Source organism: Sparus aurata, chromosome 22 (assembly GCF_900880675.1).
Source record: "Sparus aurata chromosome 22, fSpaAur1.1, whole genome shotgun sequence".
NCBI classification, from domain to species: Eukaryota; Metazoa; Chordata; class Actinopteri; order Spariformes; family Sparidae; genus Sparus; species Sparus aurata.
Genome location: NC_044208.1, coordinates 7,067,659 through 7,092,095, shown reverse-complemented (window position 1 = coordinate 7,092,095; position 24,437 = coordinate 7,067,659). Strand labels below are relative to the sequence as shown.

At 40.8% G+C, this 24,437-nt stretch overlaps 1 protein-coding gene across 2 annotated transcripts in view; it reads right to left on the bottom strand.

Moving 5' to 3' along the window:
* The window catches only part of LOC115573761 (titin-like), a 53,676-nt gene that overhangs the window by 6,156 nt on the left and 23,083 nt on the right, over positions 1-24,437 (bottom strand). The window contains exons 12-16 of one of the 2 annotated variants that reach the window (XM_030404709.1): positions 22,347-23,285; positions 19,592-22,295; positions 18,427-19,109; positions 8,981-9,200; positions 5,587-5,794 (exon numbers count right to left, since the gene is read on the bottom strand). In XM_030404709.1, coding sequence (XP_030260569.1) covers positions 5,587-5,794; positions 8,981-9,200; positions 18,427-19,109; positions 19,592-22,295; positions 22,347-23,285 — 4,754 coding nt within the window. Of the gene's footprint in view, positions 1-5,586; positions 5,795-8,980; positions 9,201-18,426; positions 19,110-19,591; positions 23,286-24,437 lie in introns of both variants that reach the window. The other variant, XM_030404708.1, reaches the window with a different exon arrangement.

Genomic DNA, 24,437 nt, shown 5'->3' with positions numbered 1-24,437 from the left:
ATCAAGGAAAGTGTGTTTTGCCTTATAACTCCCATATACTTTATCGCACATTCAAAAACCTTATATCCACGCGTTCAGTGAATTGTGCCGAATCTCCTGGTATAGGCCACGATTTCCCATTTCTGCCTACCTTTTTTTCCACAAATTCGCTAAATGTTGCAAATCTCCTCCCAGGCATTTGCACAAAACTTTACACACAGAATCTGTGGACCCTCCTGACAAAAAGTTATTCAAAGAACTTTGATATCTCAAACAATACTCAAGTTATTAAATAACAACTTCCTGCAGATTTCGTTACAAACAGGAAGTGTTGCATATCTCCACACTGTCCGAATGACATCCAATTCAGGTTACCACTTCCCCATGAGCCCCTGAGGCTCTGTGCAAAAAAAAAATTGGTAGGTATATCTCCACATTGTAACGATTTTATATCTCCACATTGGTAGGTGGGATTAACATGAAACGTGTTACAATTATTACCAATGCCCTCCTGACGATAGCTGACTAAAGGTGTTACAAGGGGGCTCTATAGCGGCCCCTGGAATATTAACAATCCAAGCCCCGCCTCCTACATGCAAATACATGAATGACATTCGTTATGCATATGTATCATGACCACAGGCACAAAGAACTTTGGGGTTACCAAACTGTCACTTCAGCAGGAAGTCGGTCATTTTGATTCAAAGTTCCCATTTCACCCCATTTTGATCCATTTCCATGCCTCATACTTTAACAGACTCCTCTTACATATCGAACACCACAGAAAAAAAGCTTTCGCCTACGTCAAACGTGATGGGTGTCATTTTCATGCTTCGCCATAAAGCATCAAGTCCTTATAACTTCAACATACAATTTCCCATGTACACCAAATGCATCACACATGTAAACGATGTCACCCTGAATACCTCAGTGCATCAATACTGTGTCATATCCGAAGCGCCACCTACTGGACACAGGAATTTAGACAAACATCCTATTTACATGACATTTATAGCTTTTTTCCTACATATCATACACTACAAGATGACATGCTACTAAAAGGTGAGCACACCCTCCGACAGCGTCGCCGCCAATCAATAATCAAAACACAGCTGACCACAAATTCGTTTGAGGGATTTTTCGCCTGTAGTCCATGTCGTTTTTATGTAGATTGCAAAGAGTTCATCTGACTACAGCGTACATTATTCAATACCGGCAGGAGCAGGCCACCAAACCATAAAGGAACAACTTCCTCATTCCTATCTGGACCAAAATTCACATGTTTCATAACAGTCCAGCCCTGAACACATAAGCCAAGGTACAGTCATAGTCACAGCGCCACATGTTGGACACAGGAAATGACATTTAACCCCTTCCTGCAATGTCCGAAACAAGGACAGTTAAGAGATGCGTACACAATAATCAGGCAATGGCGCCGCGTATGAGGCACGCCCCGACAGCAGCATGCCCCGACGTGCGCGGACTGCGAGGGCCCGTTCATCGCTGCTTGCAGCTTTAATTTTCATTGTTTTTCATAATTGAGTATTTTCTTGAGTAATCAATTGTAAGTAGTAAGCTCAAGATGACGTCTTCTAATGCTTTGTTTTGTTCATAACCCAAAGATATTCAGTTTACTGTCATAGAAAAGGAAGGAAACCAGAAAAATATTCACATTTATCAAGCTCAGATATTTTTTAAATATTACTCAAACTAATTGATCGCTGATTAAATTAGTTGTTGATTGATTTAATAGTTGACAACTAAGTCTAAGATCCTTATGTGATCTGTAAGGCGTCAGCAGTTTGCAGCAAATACAACAAAATCACAACCTTTTAGAAACGTACTGGTCACACAGAGTCAGCCAGTAAACCGCAGTTAAGATCCAAAATCCAGCTGTTAGAAGCTGAATGTTTCTGTTTTTAACACAGACAGAAATCAGTTTGTTAGACACACAAACACTATTTGAGGCGACAATCCAACCACAACAAATCCTGGTCAGTAAGCCAGGATGTGTGAGGCTGCAGGACAGAAACGTGACCTGTAGTACCAGGAGATGTGGAGAGCAAGGTGCAGGACAGAACCTGGACACCTGTGTGCTGGACTCACAGAGTCTCAGAGGTTTTCTCTCAGTGTGTTTCAGGGATATTGATTAAGAACATTTATCTCGCAGCAAATGGACTTTGTTGCCTCCTCTGCGGCTCTACGTGTTGTCGAGCAGCCAAGTGAGATTAAAGGAACGTGCAGCTCTGCGGTATTAACCTTCTGGTTTCTGTTCACTGTTAACTGCTGTTTCTGCCTCTCTGTCCTGCTCTTGGCCGCCGGTCTGCATGCAGGATTAGACCAAACAGGGTTCAGTGTTAATGACAGCTGGCAAATCCAAGATGACGGAAACCCCCGAGACCCCCTCCAATCCCCAGACGAAACAGAATAGCTGCTGGAACCTTCAATTAGAGAGAGGGAACCAACTTCAGTTTACTTCAACTGATCAAATGTCCACATGGAATAAACCAGCGTGGGTCCAGATTGACGAAAAATTCCTTCAGAGTGGCTTTAGTCATCAACACACACACATGCAAGCGACGACAGACTGCATCGACTTTGTTGGTGTGTTAAATGTTCACTCGTCATTGGCAGCCACGAGCAAACCTGTCAGTTCAGTTTAAACATGATTAAATGTTCTCTTTACTGTGTTAAAACACACTGTATGTATATCTAGTATGTTATTCTGAAACATCATTTATTGTGTTTCTAGACTCCCTTCGACATTTTCAATAAATCTTCTGGGATAAATGAAAAGGACTAAATGATTTTCTCACTGTCAGTTAAATCAAAAATCCGTCAAATAAAAAGTTTCTCTTTACTTCTTAATAACTGACATTTCAGTGACAACGTTTTTATCGAAGGTGTCATTAAAAAGTGCCAATGAGTTTTCTCCTCCTGAAATTGCTCACACATGTTTTGTGCATGGGTTCAAAGCCTCCAAAGCAAAACATTTTATTACACCTCCAGCCAGGTTGAAAAAAAATCTTTATTGGGATAATTATAGTAATCACATAAAGATGTAAATTGATTCTGTCGACGCTTTCACTCTTTTCTCTCGCACCACCATGGTGCCAGGCAACAAGGCATATATTGAGCATGTTCCTGCTCTCCATACAATGAAACTAAACATTTCATTTGAACTTTCTGACTTGAACGACTGTTCATTTGCAATTTTCTGTCTGTGTGGAGGTTGTCTATTCCAAGTTCCGAGTACAACTGATTGATTAGTCTGATAAAGACATATGCTGTCAGCAAATACACAACACAAAGGACAATGTCATCCGGTTTTTAAAAAAAAACTTTCTCGAACCTTTGCAATTAACTCACTCACACATATTAGATTGATCAGTGCACTTCTGAGTGACGTTGCATTGTGTTGCTGCAGAGTCAGCTTGTCAACATGATTGAGCTTCCTGGACCACATTTCATCATCTCAACGGTACCTAAAACATCACGGCCATCAACATCGACCCTCACAACTGAAAAAACAAACTGCAGTGCCATTTTTGTTCTGAACGATCCCTGAGAATATCTGAACTGGCTGTTGTTCCATTAAATGCTTTCATGCGTGTCTTTAAGATTTCTGTAGATGAAGTGTTCACTACGATCAAGGCAGGACGCCCACAAGACAATTATCAAGGTAAGAAAGAATTAATATGTTTCAGCTGCACACAATTTGTTTTTTTCTGAAATTTGCATGTTCTTCTTGTTCAAATATTGATTAAATTCTCCATTACATGGATAAATCATCAATCTGAGAAGAAAATATTAAACGTTGACACTTTGAGTCCAGACTATAGTTATGACGTTGTCAGTGGTGGAGAGGAAGTGTATTTATGGAACCACTGTACTTAAGTGGGAAATATCGTGCTCTCTCCTCCACTACAGATTCAGATTGATGATACAAACGCAGTATAACCAGCAAATTAATGAAGACATATTATTAGAGGATAAATAAAAATGTATGTGTCCCTTGGTGAAGGTCGTAAGCTACCCAGCAGGAAATAAAAAGTTTTAAATGAAAATTTAAGTGATGAACAGTAAAAATGATTATGAAATATGCCATTATTTTATGTTTGGTACTTAATATTTTTTATGAAGCAACATTTTCAAGTATTCTACACTGTGGTATCATGACTCTACCTAAATTAGAGTTGTGAGTACGTCCTCAACCTCAGGATGTCGTTGTATTGTTGCATTAGCCCACAGTGCTCTTGGTATTGTAGCTCTTCTCTATAGCGTCAGTAACATCTTATCACTGAAATGGAGATTCAGAAAATGAAAGCATTCTGTCCGAGTGTGCAGCAGACGTCATAAGGATAATAAGAATGTAACCCTGAAATACCTCTGCAAAGGTCCAGATGATGGGAAATGAAAGTTTCAATAGAAGATTCTGTGAGGTGCTCTGTGTCAGGAGCCGAGCTGCTGAAATCTAACAGGGCTGAAATTAGATTTTTCTGGCAGCAGAAAGGCAGCGACTGTGAGCCAGCAGTTAATAAGAGAAATGCTTTCAATGAGTTTAAAATCAAATTGGCATTGATTTACAGTGGTGAGAGCCGGAGATGTGATCGAGAGATTACAGCCAATACAAACAGAAGACAGAGCGAAGAACAAAGACGGTTCAGACTGAACTCTGGCTCTGTTGCCTCTAAACGTCGGGTTAGACTTAAAGTAAATGAAAAGACACAGATAGATATAATTAGAGGCAGAGGATGTGCCCTCAAGATCAAATAATCGACTCTGTGAAGGCCACAGACAAGAGTGTCGAGTATTAAACATCAGATCACCACGTCAACTAAACTTTCTGTAAGAGAAAGTGCAGCAGCTCCCCACAGCGCAGTTTATTTAACTTTTAATTCAGTTAAAGTTTCATAATTGAATAAAATGTCTGGAGGACAGAAAAGCTGTGCATGTGCACTGGTGCACAGTTAATGAAGCACTGTACCAATTGAGCTTTTAAGAAACATGAGCTTTTGATGAATTAACTGAAATTGTGGATAGCTGAAATCTAAAGCCAGTATACAAAACGTTAAACTGTGCTACTAATGCCTGGAAATAAAAAAACCCACACATTTTTCATTTCTCATTAAACTGAAACATTATATTTTTTGCTCATCATTCTGATGTAAATACTGATTTTAACATAACATAACGTTCTTTTGAAGGTTTGCTGTTTGCTGCTGAGCAGGTAGTTCAGAACCCTGACAATGAAGCAAAACAGTACATTTCTGTACTGTAAAACCAAAACAATAAGCTGTGGGATACTAAAGTGTGCAACTGTGGTGTCAGGTGTTACACACAGTCATTCAAGTGTCAGTAAAACGTATTTTGCAGCGTTAATGTCGAACTTGAATGAGGACAGGGCAAACCTTTACTTGCCATCGACTCCAAAACTCGTCTCCTGTTGTTGGCTTTACTGCAGTGACAAACATGTAATTTCTTCTCTAATTAAGCTATGTTAGCAGGTTTCAGACTGTCAGACTATTTTCTGTGGCTGCTGGCTGTCATCCGATCATTAATAATGAAAACCCAAGATCCTAACAAGCCCTGCATGTACTGCTTTACCTGCACAGGGCTCCATGTCCTGGAACTATGTGACACTCCCCTCCTTGGCAGTAGTCTGGCTGCAGGTCACACACACTCTGACAGGGCAGGCCATTCACTGACAGGTAGCCCGGCTCACACAAACACTCTCCCTCCTTCGTCCGGCTGTTCACCACGCAGCGAGAAAACTCATCGCAGGCCAGGAACTTGCAGGCATCCGCCTGGTCGGCTGCGAGGAGAAGAGGAAGAAACATTGCCAGCATTAGTATTCATGAAGTGTTTGTCTGCACCTCCTCCTCTCTCTAGGAGGTGCTGAGGAGTGTTTGATTTTAATGAGATCCTCAGCTTCTGGTCTGCATTGAAATGTAAGATTTAGCCTCTGGCGTGGACGGCTTCCGAGACTAAACGTCAGATTCACTCCGGGGAAATTAGCATGTTTCAAGGGATTCATGGATGAAGTGAACGCCGTGCGATGCCACGACGTGTGGTCAGCCTCCATCTGTGTTACTGTAATCATACATATATCCATGTAAAGTATGTGTGTGTCTGTGTGTGTGTTTGAGTCAGGATTTATTTGAGGTCTACAAGGATGCACAGAGGGAGAAAGTAACATTTTATATGATACACAAGTATCTTCAATGTCAGAGGAGGAGGTAAATATGATAAAAACTGCTGGAAAAGTAGAAGATGTGTTTTTCCGGTCACTGACAGTGGACCTCCAGGTGAGGCCATGTTGACATTTTACTCTTGACCTTGGAAGAGGTCAAGAGTAAGCTTTCAGTCACAACATTTAAGGTGAAGAAAAGTAAAATGTCCTGCCAAATATGTCAATACATCCCAATTCTACTATAATAATGCTGAAGGGCCCCTTATCAAAATAACTGACATGAGTTTATGTTAAATAACAAACATCAGCTGACACATCCTTATCAAACCTTTTATATTCTCCAATTTTCACAAGCACAAGTCGGACACAGACATACTAAAGCATGAGTACCCCCACTTCCTGTCATAAGATCATGGCAATTGCTTTTGGAGGAGGATTGAAAGAAAGACATTAAACACTGCTGTTTGCACGTTTGTTACGACAGCGGCTAGAAGGAGGCACCATGAAGGATGAAAACAAAGTTGGATAAACCAATTGTCAAATGTATTTCGTCAATTAAAGAAAACGAAGAATAAACCAAAGGGCGTAGAGAGACTTGTTTCATTTGATCAACCGAGATAACGAGATTAGACACAAAAACATAAATTTAAAACACTTCACCTGACTTTCACCAGAGACTCTGGTTCTTTTTGTTCTTTTCCCCCTCTCCTCTCTCTAATGATACCTTCATGAAGTAAAGTACAATTCCCCTGCTGCTCCATAAAACACCACCACCTGAACACCCAACAATGGAGGTCACCTCTGCAGACAGGCTGATAAAAAGGCGTGAACATAAACCCACTTTTTAATCCTGAAAGATCAAAAGTCATCTCTGAGCTCTCCCCCTGATCCCTCCTCTGTTACTCTTCTTTTTCTCCTGTTAAAAGTCTTTTTGGTGGAGTTTCTCCTGAACAGAATGCAAAGCCAAGTCCAATTTGTCACATGCGGTACTAGGCTGCATAAATAAAATCGACCTGATTTGACTAGTTCATTTACTTGAGTAAGGGTTCTCTGGAGGCACCTGGGTTGGGTGCCTTATTACAGTATTGAGTGTATCTAATTAGAACGACTGAACAACACGACTGTTTCTGCAAAAATTGATCCCCGTTCAAGATTCTGCTGAAACACAATCGGCCGCCTCAGAGGAAAAAGATGTTGCGGCAGCACTTCTCCTCTCGGCTGCTCACCTCTCATCTTTATTATTATTACTGCAGCCCTGCAATGTTCTGTACGGTCCCACTGTGTATTGGTGGATTTGACATATAGACCTAATTACTGAGTCAATTTGACTGTGTTTGTGATCTCTGTTCTCCGCTGCATCTCATCTGTGGAGAATATTACAAGACAAAGCCTATAATGTATGAGATGCATACAAAGAGGCCGCGCTGCTACAACAATGGGACTTATTATAAGATGCTGGTTCATGTTTTATCATATAAATTAAAAGATATTATAAGACATCTCTGTAATGTAAAATTAATGAGGGGCTTAGAGGCATTCAAGTGTTCTTTTTTCCATAGTGTGAAGTTAGAACAATACAACTGTAGGCAGTGAGGATTATTATGGATAAAACTTGTATGTTGGCTCTTAGAACTAAGTCTGTTTTCAGCAAAGGCTGAATTCTGTGCGGCTGTTTCAGTTTCAGAGTCCTGATGTTATGCATGCATGCATGCTCACTGTGACACTGTCAGAGTAGTATAGAACAGAGCCATTATTAATGTTATTACTCACATCTGTTTTTTCACTGTCACTGGAACATTTAACCAAACTGTTATTTTGGTTCTCTTTGTGACTAAGCTGCAAGAAGAAGTAGTGGAAAAGCGCTTTCCCGAGGAAAAAGTTTGAGTTCTTTACCCGAGTAATGAGTGTGATTCAGGCTTATGTCTGTCAATGTTAGGTAGTAAATGGCTGCATTTATATCCAGTCAGTAGCTGCCACAAGCAAAGGATTTTAAAGGAAGGGTTCAAAACTCAGTCTTTATCTCTTCACCTCATGCTGATGGAAAGTCAGGTGAAATTCCACAGTCCACAAAACATTTCTGGAGCTTCACAGCAAACCAGCGGTGCAGCATTCTCCTTAACAACTGAAGAAGAGCCGAAGACTTGATTTAAAAATGTAAAAAACATCAAATGGCTCCAAACACCTCATCTTGTTCAATCCAAGACGCCCAGAGATCCTAAAACTATTTACACTCTTTTTAAAGATGAAAGCTTGACGGTCGCTGCTGAGATAAAAGTGTTAGCGCGCACCCCGTCACGTCGTATATGACATCTTTTCAAGTCCCCAGCTACTTCAGCTGTTTAGGAGAATGCGACAACGCTGCTTTGCTGTGAAGCTCCAGAAATGTTTCTTGGACTTCGAGACTTCACCTGTCTTTTCATCAGCATGGGGGGAGGAGATAATGACTGAACTTTCATTTTTGGGTGAACTGTTTCTTTAAGTAACTCAAATTCTTATACGCTAATGATGGTAACGTGAGATCACCGGGCGGTTTGGTGTGGCATCAGCTGTAATGCGGCTTTATACCGGATACGTGTGGTTCTCAGGAAGCTGAGCAGGACTGCAAAGCTTTCAATTTACGAGTTGATCTACGTTCCATCCCACACCGATGGTCATTAAATAATTTCCCAGTCTGGGATCATTAAAGTAATTCTATTCTATGAGCTCTGGGTTGTCCCTGTGGAAATCTTTGGTCTTAGAGACACATTGCCAGACATACATACAAATTGAAGTGTTTCCATTCTGTTGCCCTCCAAACCAAAACTGTACCTGGTTCAACATCCAGAGAACGGGTGTCGATCTGGATGTGCAGGTTCTTGGAGGCAGCGGAGCAGAACTCCTCCAGGACACAGTGGACGGCCTTGGTGATGTTGTACGGCACTGATTTGGCGAACTTCATCTTGCTGTTGACGACCACGCTGCCTTTTCTGAAGTTAAGAATCTCCAGTTTCTTGAAGCCCGTGAGGTTTGCCTGCAGGTACGGCAGCAGCTGGAGACAGAAGGGGGAAATCACTTTGTGGTCTGTTTCTGTCATTTCAAACACTTCTGATTCTTAGACCGAGTATCCCTCAGAGGAAAGAAGCTATTAAACATCTGACGCTTAATTTGATATTAATGATCAAGTGTTTGGTTTCATTCATCAAATCGTCTCATCTGTTATACATGAGAAGCCATCCACATAAGGAAGACATTTGGAGGAAATGACAGTTTTCTAAAAACTACAGACTCAGACATTACGAAAGCGTGACAAAGAAGTGAAACTGCATAAAACAAAACTGCTGCGTGGACAAAAACAACAATAAAGGGAGGACAATAATGTTAATGCAGTTTGGGAGCAATCAAACTGTCTCATCATAAAATCCACTCCCCCGCCCCCGTTAGAGCTCAATAAAGCAGTCGATAAATCAAAATGATTCATGCCATTAATTGATGGACACAATCTGATTCCTTCCTGCATTTCATATGAACTTTTTTTTATATAATTCTGATATTTTCCTCACTTGGATTAAATTAAGCATTCACTGCCATTCAAGAGCTGTAAAGATGACAGAGTAGCTTTAAACTCATACAAACAACTCTAAGAGGCAAAGCTCCTTTGGAAGAAGAATCCTCTGACATCTGGCTCATTGAGGATTAACTCAATCAAAGAACCACATTTTATCTGCAGATGTGGTGAAAAAGATCAGAGAAATGTTTTCAAGCGAAACCCTCGCAATGTCTTTTTTGTGTCCCTTCAAATCAAGGACACATACCTCCACCAAGGCTGCACGATCCATTATTCATGGATTATTCATTAATAATGGAAAATATAAAGAAAATCTCCCTTTATGAAATAAAATAGGTACTGCTGTCAGGGTCTCCCCTGAAAGGATATTCTTTGGAGTTTAGTTGTACTTTAACAATACAACTAACAGTCTAAGTAAGTGGTTCCTAATGTTTATTGTCCGATAGACCCCCAAAACCTCAACTGCACACAAGGACTCAATATAAAAGTGGACACCTTTATGTTTTTCCTTGCAAGAAAAAAGAATCCTGACATCTTCCATGTTTATGCTTGATCTCCTTTCTCTTTTCAGAAGCTGGTCATTTTCAGTTTTTTTGCTATTTCTACCTTTGAGTTTAGTGAATGAAATTGCTAGTCAGTGACCGATAAGTTGTGCATTGATACAATTTGGTATTTGAATCCGTTCTTTGTGGTGAAGTTCTTGACCGCTTTCACTAATACTTGTCAGGAATAAACAGGCCTATTTTTGCACTTGCATAGCTTTGGACAGCTTTGGAAAAAACTTCAGTTTGTAAGCATTCAAAGGAGCCCAAAACCATGCCTGGACTCTAAATAGTTCAACAACAGCTTTGGATTTACTGACATATATTGCACACTTTTCCAGGAATGGTAAGACAAAAGATTTAAACAAGCACAATTATCATAATTGTTAATTCTTTTTTTTTTTTTACTTCAATTTTTTCACTTTTGTTTCATCTGGGTAAAATACAAGTTACTGTTGTCACAGTGATGTCGGGATCCTAAAATGTTGCCACAGATGTAAATCATTGGTCTCCGTGGTACACAGGCAGTTACTTTTTCATACACCTTACAAATGTTTATTGTATTTATTCTAATGAAAGCAGCAACAGGAAATGAACTTTGTTGCTGCTGTTTGTTTGTGTGTTGAGATGATAAACACTAAGTGGTACTGGCAGCGACTGCCACTGATGTGATTATGTTGTTTACTGCAGAGATGCAGTTTAGCAGCACACCGCCCGCTCAGATGATGAGTTTGTTTCAGTCATCAGTTTCCTTCACTCATTCCTTCTGTCATCGAGGTCGTTTCTTTTGGAGAGAGTCGCTCGCCTCAAAACCGACACCACATCAACAAATTAGTACCTCCTAAAATCCAGTTTAACTCGCACACACTCGGAGGTGCTGCATTTCTGCGCAGCAAACGATTTAACTGGAAAAAAAAAAACAGAAATGCTCAACGAATTTGATTCTCTAATTCCCATACGGCCGTACATAATTGCCTCTATTGATGCAGTTAACAAAACTGTTCAGTGAAATAAATAGTAAAACCCTTTTCAGAAAATGTGGGTCTCTTGAGGATTTAGAGCACACTGTTATTTTTAAACAGGGCAATCTATAGGCCTGATCCGCTCTGTTCTATTTATGTGATAATTACTGTGTTTTAGTATTTAGTTTCATTCTGCTGTCGGCGTTAACCAGCAGCAGACCCGGAGCACAGAGAGAAGGAGCAGGTGAATGCAAGGATGATGGTTTGATTCCTCAGGTCAAAACAGGCAAATCCTGTGATTTGATTACTGCCCTTGAGCAAGGCATTTACCTGTTGTCTGCATCGGTTCACGATCTGATTCACTTGTTGGATGATGGACCGGTGTCCCGATCCGTCTACTGATTCAGATTCCATAGTCTGACTGAACAACTGTAAATTTCCCATTGCGCTCTTTGACAATTATTACCAGTACTTGTTAAATACATTACTACTCTGCAGTAGATTTATTGTAGTTTTCAAGACATTTACAAAAAATATGATACTGATCAAACCAACAAAATGTTAAAGAAGAAATGTTGTAAATGTTCTGTATTCTCACTTTTTACTTGAGTGAAGAAGTTGAATTAGTACTTTTAAAGAAGTACAGCTTGATGTTAGCAAATTGAATAAAATCCTTATAAAACCATATAAATTTGGTCTCACAGCATCAAATGCAGAATGACTACCTCAACAACCACGTCAAGGGCAATATATGGCTTGAGATCACCCAGCAGCACCATCAATGTTTCCTTCAGGAAGTGATTTTGAGAAATTATTGTGTTTATTGTTCCCCTATGATATTAAACACCCGCCTTGGTTTTATTCTAATGTAATTCAGAATGTTTTAAAATATGGTTCTTCATTTTCTGGAGCACTGCATTTTATTGTGCAGTCCTGGAGTGTATAACAACACTGAAGCTGAACCTTGAGATGAATAATACCAGGACATGAAGTGGAGTCGCATTTCTTCTCCCGAGGTGGAAAACAATAGAAAGGTGGGGGTGTGAATTACATGGCTAACACAATTGCCTCTTACAATAAAAGAAAACATCTTCAAAATGTCCTGTGTCTGTAGTCAGTTTAACGCACAGTTCTTTTCACCAGTGACTCATTTGTTAACAATAAAACATCAGTATTGTTTCTATGGTTACCTTCAGACTAAGATACAAATAAAAAAAACAGGGAGCAGGACACAAGGACACACTGAAAGGTTTGATGACAAGACGTAAAATCCTGCTGAAAATGACATATTGTAGGCAAGTTTTATTTGAAAATAAGCCATTTTCTGGCACTTCTCTCTTCAGTTCATACAGTTTCAGTGACTTTAGAATCATCATGGTTTGATTCTGTGATGACATCTCTGGGGGATTTGTGGATACATAACGACCTACAATCAAAGTTTACAGCAGAAGGACATAAATTAAACATCAGCTAAAAAAAATCTCACCCAACTGTAGGCTTGTCTCTCCTCAGCCCTCATTAAAAGGAATACTGTACGGCTTTGTTTAAAGTCAACTAATATAAACTAATACATATCAGGTTCGGATTATGTATTTATGAGCCGACTCATGTATGGAGGAAGAGGTAACCACTAAACGTGACCACTTAACTTAATCTGAATAATTTAAGTGACTGGTCGGGACTTTTTGCAGCCCTCTTTGAGGCAACAAAACAATTATATTTTTTAAGAAAAAATACAAAATTAAAACATTTCCAGCTGTCTTAATGGCAACAGAAACTGGTATTTTAAGCCAAAGTATAGGTTAATATCTACTCAGAACCTACTTAAGTTTTGTTTTTTGTTTTATAATTAAAATTAGAGGCTAGCCAATATATTGATAGGCAAATATTGTATATTATCAGAGATTTATCAGTATCTGCAATATCTCCAGTAGGATTTTTTTCAACATTTAAGAGAACATGATGCAGAAAAGGATGCTTGGGGTGATTCAGGATTATTAGAGCCAGTTATCAGGGTGAAATATAACATTTCAGAGGGCGGATGTAATTTTAAACAATAAAGTTCATTGTAATCTGTAAAACATCATCTCTTTTACATATCTTTGTAGCTTCGTTTGATGATCACATACGTGGATCCTTTTCCAAAAACAATAGTGTACTGCCCAACATAACTGGTTTTGAATTTTTTATATCAATATCAGTATTGCCCCCTAAAATTGAGAATCTGTCCGGCTCTAATTAAAAATAACTTTTCAGCAGTAAGTTCTTTAGTCAATCTGATTTTTAATTCCATATCTAGAATTCTATTTAGACATTGTCCTGTTTCAGTCACAAGGTAAGACAAGACATTTGCAGTCTTGCTCAAGTTTTGAAGCCTCAGCACGTTTGTAGCAAACAGCTCTTCATCTTAATTTGCACCAATTACTGTGGTTGTGTCTAACTGTTTTACCCACTTACAGCCTGAATACAGGATAAATGTTTAGACTGATCAAGGCTACGAGAACACAATCGTCCTTATGGATTTTTACTTACTCTGACGTTTTCCAGTGTTATTTTCATGTGTTAAGGTTTAGAGAAACGCAAACCTCATAAAGCATTTCTCTGCATTTATCGAGTACACTGATGCTGACAAAGCACAATCTCTATCAGCCTGTTTAATATTCTCACAGGGGAGCTTCCTGGGATAACAGCCGCCTGCTAATAGTGGCCACTGGGAACTTCCCAGTATGAATGGTTTACCGATTAATTATTTCTGTTGGGCCTCATTCCACATGGCTCAAACAAAGAGAAGGCCTCTAGGGGAAATCAAAAGCCTAACTACAAGGGCCTTATTAACATGAGGAGTTGAAGAACAAAGGAACAGAACCAAGGCCCAAAAGGTGTGAAGAACTGTAACTCAAGGTATGACACACCCCCAAAACTTTCACCCAGTCCCTATTGGCTGCGAGCCAGGATGCTGTGAAAAGACTCTCTTTAAGAAACGTTTTTCACTTTGCTTGGCCTAGGCTTCAGTTCTTTCCTTGCTGGATGAGACAGAGACTGTTTTTGTTTTACTTTCGTTTTTGTTGGAATATTCGTTTTTTATTATTTTGGATCCATAGAGGAACACTGCACAACCCAGTCATTCCTCAACGCCTGTAGGAGGAAGAAATAATCTTCAGAAGGAGACGAGATACTGAGGTGCTGATCCACTCTGAGATTAGCTTGTGTAATTTTGCCGCCGTGTTCGTCGTATTCTGGCTCAATCAGCGGACAATAAATTAACCTTGATTTGCTTGCCAGCCACTGGTTGAGGGAGAGACGACCGCTGTGTACCAAATGGTCATTGTGTTATTCTTTGTTGTCTGCTAAGCGCTTGCTTAGCTTCTTCCCTTTGACTAACTCACACACACTGGGTAATATACACACGTAATCTTATGAGCGATCGGTTGGAAACTCATAGTTAATAACTCCGCTATAACATTAGACACATGATATATATTCCCTCTTATTGACATTTTGAGGCGGACTCCTCCTCTTCGGAACCGTGGGTATCATCCCTCCAAATTCACCTCACGTGCAATCAAACTGCACCTGAAGCCAAAGACGATGTAACTGTTGTCTTTGTTCAGCTCCGCGTGCACGTGTAGTGATCGCCTTGGGTCGACACATTCACTGCCGCCATATTTTAATTCCAGGTATATGATTCAGTGGATTCGGAATCATCACCTCGGAATCCGTGTTCTCGCGTAACTTCGCCAAATCACTTTTGGTGCTTCCTGTAGTCTCTCCAACGAGATTTCCCAAGTCACGCCCACTAGCTTTGTAGTCGGGTGAATGTGACTTTCCAAGCCACGTTCGGCCTTCTTTGTAGTTTTTACGACGAAGGACTCCCTGCTTCCCCCCACATACACACACACACACACACACACACACACACACACACACACACACACACACACACACACACAAACACACACACACCCCACTTATGTTTGGCTTGCTTATATTTTTGTGGTGCTACTTCTAGAGAACACCTGTTGTTTATTGAAGTAGGTGGTTATGTTTTAGAGGAAGCTTTAAAAAACACTGTTGATTATAACTGAGCAGTGTCTGTGATTATTTTGCACTATCCCAAATTATAATAACAGCTGGTTGAGATGGCCAGTGCTCGATTTACGCCTTCCCTCTTATCTAATTATTGATATTTTCATAATATTGACAATTTGAATAATTTCAGGCTTTGAGACTTAAGGTATATAATTTGATTATTGATCCATGATTTCAGGATGGTGCCCTGTGTTCATTAATGAATCATAGTTACCTACATTTCATTAACTATAATAATTTTATTAATTAATAATCAATAATCAGTATCGATTCCCAACATATCTATTTGAGTTAGTACCAATCGATAGGCGCATATCTTTTAAAATCTGATTTAAAAGGAAAAATCTTCAAATGTAGTTCGGGGGTGTTTTCTATTTAAAGAAAAGCTTCTGAGCGCACAGAGAAACCACAGCGCTGCCACTCTGAGCCGAATGAGTGCAGGCAGCCAAAAGGGCGTCTAAATTAAACTGCTGCCTGGCTGCTTATCGAAGGGATTTACACACTTGTTTGGGAGCAGTGATAATCAGAGCGACATTCAAATGAGAGCAATAATAAAAACTGTGAAAAGGAGTGTGTATGAGCACCACAATGAGCATTCAGGATGATAAAAATGGTAAAAATTCAAAGTTCAGCTGCTTTCTTGAGACTTTATCGTACAGCCATTTCTAAGTCAGGTGAAGTTTCGTAGTACACATTTCTGGAACTTTACAGCATTCTCCTAAACAGCTCAAGTAGCTGGGGACTTGTTTTAAAACGTTACGCACAAAAATAAAAAATGAAGGGCTCAGCGTAATCACTTTCTTCCTGAGATCCCACACTGATTTGAGAAGACATGAATTTCACCTATTTTTATCAAAATCTTGCAACATTTACAATCTCAATCTGTGTGCTGAAGGTGTAAATAACATCTTTTCAAATCAATTTGGGATCTCAGGCCACACAATCCCCTGTCTGCTTCAGCTGTTTAGGAGAATTTATGTTTTTGGGTGAGCTGTTCATTTAAACAAACTCAATTTCTACATATTTCATGAGCGCTTAAAGGACGATTCCGGTCGATTTCAACATGCAGCTTTATTGCTCAAGCTACCCTTGACTTGCCATTACTGAAGACGCGAACATTTTTGGTCCAACCCTTACAGGGCTCCTTGAACGGAGAGTTAGCATTGACAGCTAACCCATGGGGGCAGAATTTTACACTGTTTTAAGCGTCTTAACATGCTCCAAATCTCACCCCAAAAGTTATGCAACATCAGCAGACACCTTACAACACAGCACTGTAGCGTGTATGACTCAAAATGACTAAAAAAGTGGTTAAAACAAAAAAAGAGCTAGCTTTTCTGCGCATGACCGTAGCTCGTACAGAGAGGGGACTCGTCAGTGGCGATCGAAGCTGTTTCCAAAATAGTCACGATGGAGAACTTGTCTGATGTTGAAGTCGAAGATATCGATGACGAACCTTTTGAATTCGCCGGTAGACCATATTTGTTCGAACCGGAGTATCCAGATGAGGAGTTACTAGCACTAGAGAACGAGAGAGCGGAAAGAGAGGCGCAGAGAGCGGCACAGGCAGAGACGGCTTCAAGGCAAAGGACATCGGTGGATGTTGTGTCCAAATGGATACAGAAAAGGAAAGCCTATGCTGTAACGAGTGGGACATCATACAGTCTACTGTGTCCCAGGATAGTGCACAGTGTGTCACCCGCACAGAGGACTTTCCTCACCTCATTATCCAGCTGTACTGCAGCTAGCTGTCAGTGCAGAGCGAATAGACTCATAACAGGCTGTTGTAAGGCTCATGGCTCATGACAGGCTGTAACATGTATGAAAAGAAAAACGAAAATGCTGGAATATGGTTTCTGTCTGCAAAATTCAAGTTTTCACCTCTGCCAGTGAGGGAGTAAACGCAAGCTCGATGGATTGACTTGTTTGGACTACCGGAAGACAGGGATGTCAACAAACTGGCACGTGGCTGCTTGCACAAACACACTTTTTTAACCACTTTTTTATTCATTTTGAATCATACACGCTACAGTGCCGTGTGCTAAGGTGTCTGCTGATGTTGCATAACTTTTGGAGTGAGATTTGGAGCATGTTAAGACGCTTAAAACACAGTGTAAAGTTCTGCCCCCATGCTGTTGGCTGTCAATGCTAACTCTCCGTTCAAGGAGCCCTGTAAGGGCTGGACCAAAAATGTTCGCGTCTTCGGCACTGACAAGTCAAGGGTAGCTTGAGCAATAAAGCTGCACGTTGAAATTGACCGAAATTATCCTTTAAATAGATTTTAGGTGGTCCATTTAATGCGGCAACCATCAACAAAATATTGGTATTTCTCTCACAAGGGATGAACGAGAACTCACAGCGGCGTCTTCTCTTATTCCCCACTATATTCCCATGGCACATTCTCCCTGTCCCATTAATTGAATCGAGTCATTGTTTGTAGTAAAATGAAGGCTACATTGTGCCCACCTGAGCTTGAAATTATTCCCTTACTTCATCTACTCATTTAAAAGAAAAAACAAAACACAACATATTCATTCATGACAGTTCTCACTCTGAGGGTTTCCAGAGAGCTCTTTGAGAATGAAAACAAAGCATCAAATGAACAGAGCAGCTGCTCATGTTCATTAATTGTCTGTTTTACCCGTCAAGTCATAATGAAATTCAGTGGGGAAGGTCACATACCTTGATTGTCAGAAGCTTTACTTATTTCCTTTCGTGTCAAAAGACTTTTTAGTGAGGTCAGAAAATTATTATTAACATTTTAAAAGGTTTTCTCCATGAAAGTATTATCATAAAAGATAAATCATATGGTGACTGAGGGCATGTCAGCACCAGAGCCATGTTATTTAACAGCTCCACACATATCTTAGTAGGGCTGCCATAACCTATTATTTTCATTGTTATTTTATTAAGTAATTAATTACACAAGGCAGAGGCTCATTCATAAATTACAGCCAAATGCACTAGACTCTCAGGATAGTTTGTGAAAGTGGAAAATCTATCCAAATATGGCGCTTGGGTGTTGATTTAAGACATCCATGGTAAATAGCCCGTATAACATAATCAATCTCAGGATTTAAATAATCAATATCAGATTATTTGAGTAGATTTACTCACCACATCTAAGAAAGTGTTCTCGAGGGATTTGTACTCCAGAGATGTCTTGTTAAAGAGGTCCTCGGAGAAGTCCATGTTGGTGACGCGCAGGCTGAAGAACACCACCAGCTCCCTGCCCTGGCTAGCCCTGGTCATGGTGGGTGTGGTCAGATATCTCACTGGAGGCGGTGCTGTGACGCTGACAGCGGTGTGTTCCTTCCACACAGGTGGGAAGCCACTCCCCTCGTCCGGCAGCACGTTAACCTCTGTTGCTGCTACGTCCGTTTGATCCAGCTCCACTGCCAGGTCCTTTACATCCTCAGCCATGAAGTCTTCAGTGGCTGCTGGTGGGCTAGTTTCGCCTCCTTTCTCCTCTGCCTCTGACAAGTCTTCATCAATAATGACCACGGCTGGCTCACTCTGCTCCGTCTCTGCCTCTGTGTTATCATCCTCTGAAGACTCAGGAGTAGAGGGGATTACGGATTGCTCTGCTACCTCCTCAAAGAGTCCAGAGTCTATAGTCAGACTAGGTGTGGACAGTTCAGACACATCGACTGAAGCTGCTGGAGGTGTAGGAAAATAGTCTGGAACCGGTGCCATCGTTGGACTGATGTCTCTTTCTGAGGATGAATCGCTTTCTTGTGACTCCTCAGGGAGGTTTTCTGTCACTATGGTGCCCTCTGATATGTCTGGAGCCGTCACCTCTTTGAAATGTCAGGCAAAAAAGGCAGAATTAAGTAATGAGCACTCACAAAGGATTTCCACAAATTACATGAATGTGCCTGCTGAGTGAATTATTTATAACACATTCAAACTGCTTCATGCTGAGTTTTCAATCTGAATCCCCAACATCTGCATTGAGATAATATCCTAGATACAATTTCCTGGTATCTGAAATGATCCAAAAACCCTCCTCTATTAAAAGAAAAGGGTCACACAAAACATGAACACTCATTATCTATTGGGGAAAAGAAACATAAAATGGCTCTATACAGCTCATCCAGCGTATTTAAAGTCTCTAGAAGCACAGAGATCCCAAACTGATTTGAAGAGGACGTAACTTAAACCTTTTTAAAGCCCTTTCCTACACTGTTGACCATTATGAGTGAAATCTCAACCATGCATCAAGGGTGTAAATAACTTTCCAGAGATGTTTTGTCAACTAAGACTAATTCCTGTTCCTCACCTGCAGTATCAGAGGTTATTTCCAACTGTAGATCACTCTCGGATGTTTCCGTCATAGTAACTGCATCAGTGTCCATCTTGACTTGTGTGTCTATGCTGTCAACATCCTCCACGGTGTATATCTCATGGATGATGGGGTATTCGAGTTCCGCTTCACCTACATCTTCAGAAGGTTGGCTTTTTACTGGTATGATGAGTAAGTTATCTTCCTCACGTGGCTGATGGAAGTCCGGTCTGACGGGTTGAAGGAACTCCTCTTCAACAGTCTGAGCAGTATCTTCTCTTGAGTGAATTTCTCCCCTACCATCCAATCGGTGAATAATTTTGATTGATTCAGCTGGTGGTTCAGTAACATCTTCCTCAGATTCAAGTTCTAAAATGTCAACTAACCCCTCCTCTGGACTTGGTTCTGGAACATCAACACCGTCCCCTTCTGATTCAGGCTCTGAAAACTCTTCTACTGGTGGTTTGACATGATCTACCCCTTGCTCTGGTTCTGATGCTTCCTCTGGACTCTCAACCACCGCCTCTTGTTCTTCTAAAACATCAACTGCCTCTTCTGCAGCTGCTGGTGGATGTTGCGGTTTTAAAATGTCTATAGTATCCTCCTCCGGTTCTGGAACTGCAACCACTTCTTCTTCCAGTTTTACAACCTCAACTACATCTTTCTTTGGTTGTGCTACATCAGGCATTTCTTCTGGCTTTTTCCCTTGATCTGGTTCTGGAGATATTCCCACAACCTCTACCACTTCTTCACTTGGATCTAAAACCTTTTCTGATTCCTCTTCTGATTTTGCAGTCTCAACTATCATGTCTTCAGTTTGTATCACTTCAGTCACGTGCCCTTCCTGTTCTGGTGCTGATTCTGGTTCAGATACTGGTTCCAGTAATTCAACCACACCATCAACTGGTGCTGGTTCTTCAGTGACTTCTCTTTCGTTTGAAATCTCCACTAATTCCTCCGAAATATCCGCAACATTTTCTTCTACAGGTTTCACAACATCATCGGCTTCCTCCTCAACTAACTCTGCTTCTGGTACTGTCTCCCCTACAGGTGCAGGTTCAACCACCTCTTCCACTTGTTCTGACACCTCATCTACATTCCTACCAAGATCTGACTCTTCCTCTACTTCTGGAGCTTGACCTAATACTTCAACTTCATTCTCAAGTTCTGGACCTGGTTCTGACACCGCAACTATACCTTCCTCTGGTTCCTCATCTGTAACTTCGATAACTTCCATTTCTGGCTGCAAAACTTCAGCTGATTCCTCCTTCAAAATCTCAACTGTGCTATCATCTGATTCTGTCTCCGGTTCTGAAATGTCGCCAAGCTCCTTTTCCATTTCTTCTGGTTCTGAAGCTGCTGTCTCTTCCTGATATTCTATTAACAACTTATCCTCTGGCTCTAAAACTTCAGCTACTTCTTCCTCCTCACGTATTTTTTCCTCTGGCTCTGAAACTTCAGCTACCGCTTCCTCTGAAACTTCAGCCATTTCTTCCACTGGCTCTGAAACTTCAGCTACTGCTTCCTCTGAAACTTCAGCCATTTCTTCCACTGGCTCTGAAACTTCAGCTACTGCTTCCTCTGAAACTTCAGCCATTTCTTCCACTGGCTCTGAAACTTCAGTTACTGCTTCCTCTGGCTCTGAAACTTCAGTTACTGCTTCCTCTGGCTCTGAAACTTCAGCTACTGCTTCCTCTGAAACTTCAGCCACTTCTTCCACTGGCTCTGAAACTTCAGTTACTGTTTCCTCTGGTTCTGAAACTTCAGTTACTGCTTCCTCTGGCTCTGAAACTTCAGTTACTGCTTCCTCTGGCTCTGAAACTTCAGCTACTGCTTCCTCTGAAACTTCAGCCACTTCTTCCTCTGGTTCTGAAACTTCAGCTACCTCTTCCCATGGTTCAGAAACTTCAGCTACCTCCTCCGCCGGTTCTGAGACTTCAGCTACTTCATCCTCTGGCTCTGAAACTTTAGCTGCTGTATCCTCTGACTCGGAAACTTCAGGTACTGCTTCCCCTGTCTCTGAAACTTCAGCTACTTCTTCCTCTGGCTCTGAAACTTCAGCTACTGCTTCCTCTGGCTCTAAAACTTTAGCTTCCTCTTTCTCTGGTTCTGAAACTTTAGCTACCTCTTCCCCTTCTTCTGAAACTGCAGCTACTTCTTCCTCTACCTCTTCCTCCGACTCTGAAGCTTCAGATACCACTTCCTCTGGCTCTAAATCTTTAGCTACCTCTTCCCCTTGTTCTGAAACTTCAGTTACTTCTTCCTCCGGCTCTGGAACTTCAGCTACTGCTTCCTCTGAAACTTCAGTCACTTCTTCCACTGGCTCTGAAACTTCAGGTACTGTTTCCTCTGACTCTGAAACTTTAGCTACCTCTTCCTCTGGTTCTGAAACTTCAGCTACCTCTTCCCCTGGTTCTAAAACTTCAGCTACCTCTTCCCCTGGTTCTGAGACTTCGGCTAATTCTTTCTCTGGCTCTGAAACTTCAGCTACCTCTTCCTTTGACTCTGAAACTTCAGATGCTGCTTCCTCTGGATCTAAATCTTTAGCTACCTCTTCCTCTGGTTCTGAAACTTCAGATACCTCTTCCTCTGGCTCTAAATCTTTAGCTACCTCTTCCTCTGGTTCTGAAACTTCAGATACCTCTTCCTCTGGCTCTAAATCTTTAGCTACCTCTTCCTCTGGCTCTGAAACTTCAGCTACCTCTTGCCCTGATTCTGAAACTTCAGCTACCTCTTCCCCTGGTTGTGAGACTTCTTCCTTTGGCTCTAAAACTTCTGCTACCTCTTCCCCTGGCCCTGAATCTTTAGTTATTTCTATTTCAGGTTCTGACGCTGCTAAATTCCCTTCCTTAGGGACAGAAACTTCAACTTGTTCAGGTGTTGGCTGCAAAACCTCCAGCAGTTCTTCATCTGGTTCCACCACTAACTCTCCCTCTGGTTCTAGCAATTTACCTTCAGTTTCTAACTCTGAAAAATCATGCCCCTCTGTTTCTGAAACCTCAACAGTGTCATAAGGTTCAGGCACAACCAATTCAGCCTCTTCTTCGTCCGGAAGAGCATTAACTTCTTCTTCTTCTTGACGGTTCACTGCTGGTTCAGTAGGCGGCTGGCCTGTGACGCCTGAAAGTGTTGTGATTGGGAGCACCAAATCCGTCAGCTCCTCTCCAGCAGGAGCTGCAGTAAATAAAATATGTTTTGTGGGGGTGACTACATCCAAAATAGGATCCTTGCTGTCCTCTTCAACAGGAGCCAGGTCTTCCTCTGATATCAGATTTGGAGACATACTAATATATGGAGCATCTGTCTCCAACTCAGGAATAGCAGGAGGGGTCGGGATATAGTCTCTCACAAGTTCACCAGTTTCATCGTGATGAATGGTTTCGATCTCATGTGTAATGATCAGTAATTCTTCTTCCTCCTCTTCTCCATTTGGAGAAGGCTCAGGATCACTCACATAAATTGTGTCTGAGACATCTGTAAAATCCTCTGAGGCGGAGGAATGATCAGTGGTCTCTGCCACCCCACCAGTCACTGCCATCGTGTCTTCATCTGGGACAGCTGTGGGATCTAGCAGGGTCACAAGGGCATTTTCCTTCTCCATGGGGGTGAGGGGAACTACCAGCCGAGGTTTATCAACTTCTGGCTCATCAGTGAAAACTTCAAACTCGTTGTGTGAATCTGGCTCACTGGACTGGGGAGAGATGGATTTAAAAGAAGAAAAAGGGTTGTGATTGTCGGGGAAATTGCATTTCATTTAATATTCCTAAACCTTAACATAAATATGCTGTATATTTAATGTTAATAGCTCATGTCGTTGGGTTGGCATTGGTAACACATTATGTTTTGGCTCTTGAGTTTGGTAAGAAACCCTTTCTAACTACGAATACATAGCAATGTTTTAAAAAATAATTACTATATTCAGTTCTAATGATGGGCTAAGTGGAATCAAGTGTATCATTGGTACACTTTTAACATTACTAAGTTAAGATAAGTTAATGCTTGCATAACTAGTGGTCTTTTAGTTAGTGTACAAAAGCTGAATATCCAGAAGTTTCCCATAATAAATTAATATTTACTTTGATTAAATATATGTCTGTTAATCTTTCCCGGTCATTAACATTTTCGTAGTTTCAAGCTAATTTTGCTTATAATTGCTACATATCTCTCCCCAATATTATTCCTTCCATAAAGAAAATCACCTGATATGTGAACTAACATTGTGCAACAACAAAATTAAAATCATGTAATGTTAAAGTTACACGTTGTGGTGCCAACCTAACTGAGAATCAATACCAATCAATTCTGATACAATTTCTCATATTATTTTGACTTTTTTCCACCAAAGTGTTATTTTGGGAAGAGTGGGTCAAAGCATAGAGATTTGGATGCTACAGAGCACTTAAAGCCTTTTCAGGCAATGTTGTGATTTGCGATTCTGACCTACTACTACAACTGTTTTCTTTGGCTGCACAGTGGCAGTATAGTTGGGTGCTTTCTCAAAGCAAAACAAGCTCTGACAAACCGACTGCCCGGCAATAAATGTCAGACAGTAAAATGTTAGAGATCAGCTGGTGAAGGAAGTGGAGCATTTAGCAAATAAAGAGAGAGATTCTATAGAGTTAGTAGAGACCAATATTGAAAATTGGACTTACATTCATCAGGTGGACCCAAACACCATTCCAATTGCACAAAAATGTTGCTCAATATCTGCTGGATGTGAAAGCAGTTGCTAATTTGTAAGTCATACAAACTCTGTAGCCCAGTAGTATATAAGGCAGCATTTCTTTTAGTTTGAGTCTTCCCAAAAAGTTACAGAACATGATTGTGTTTTCTATAATCATAA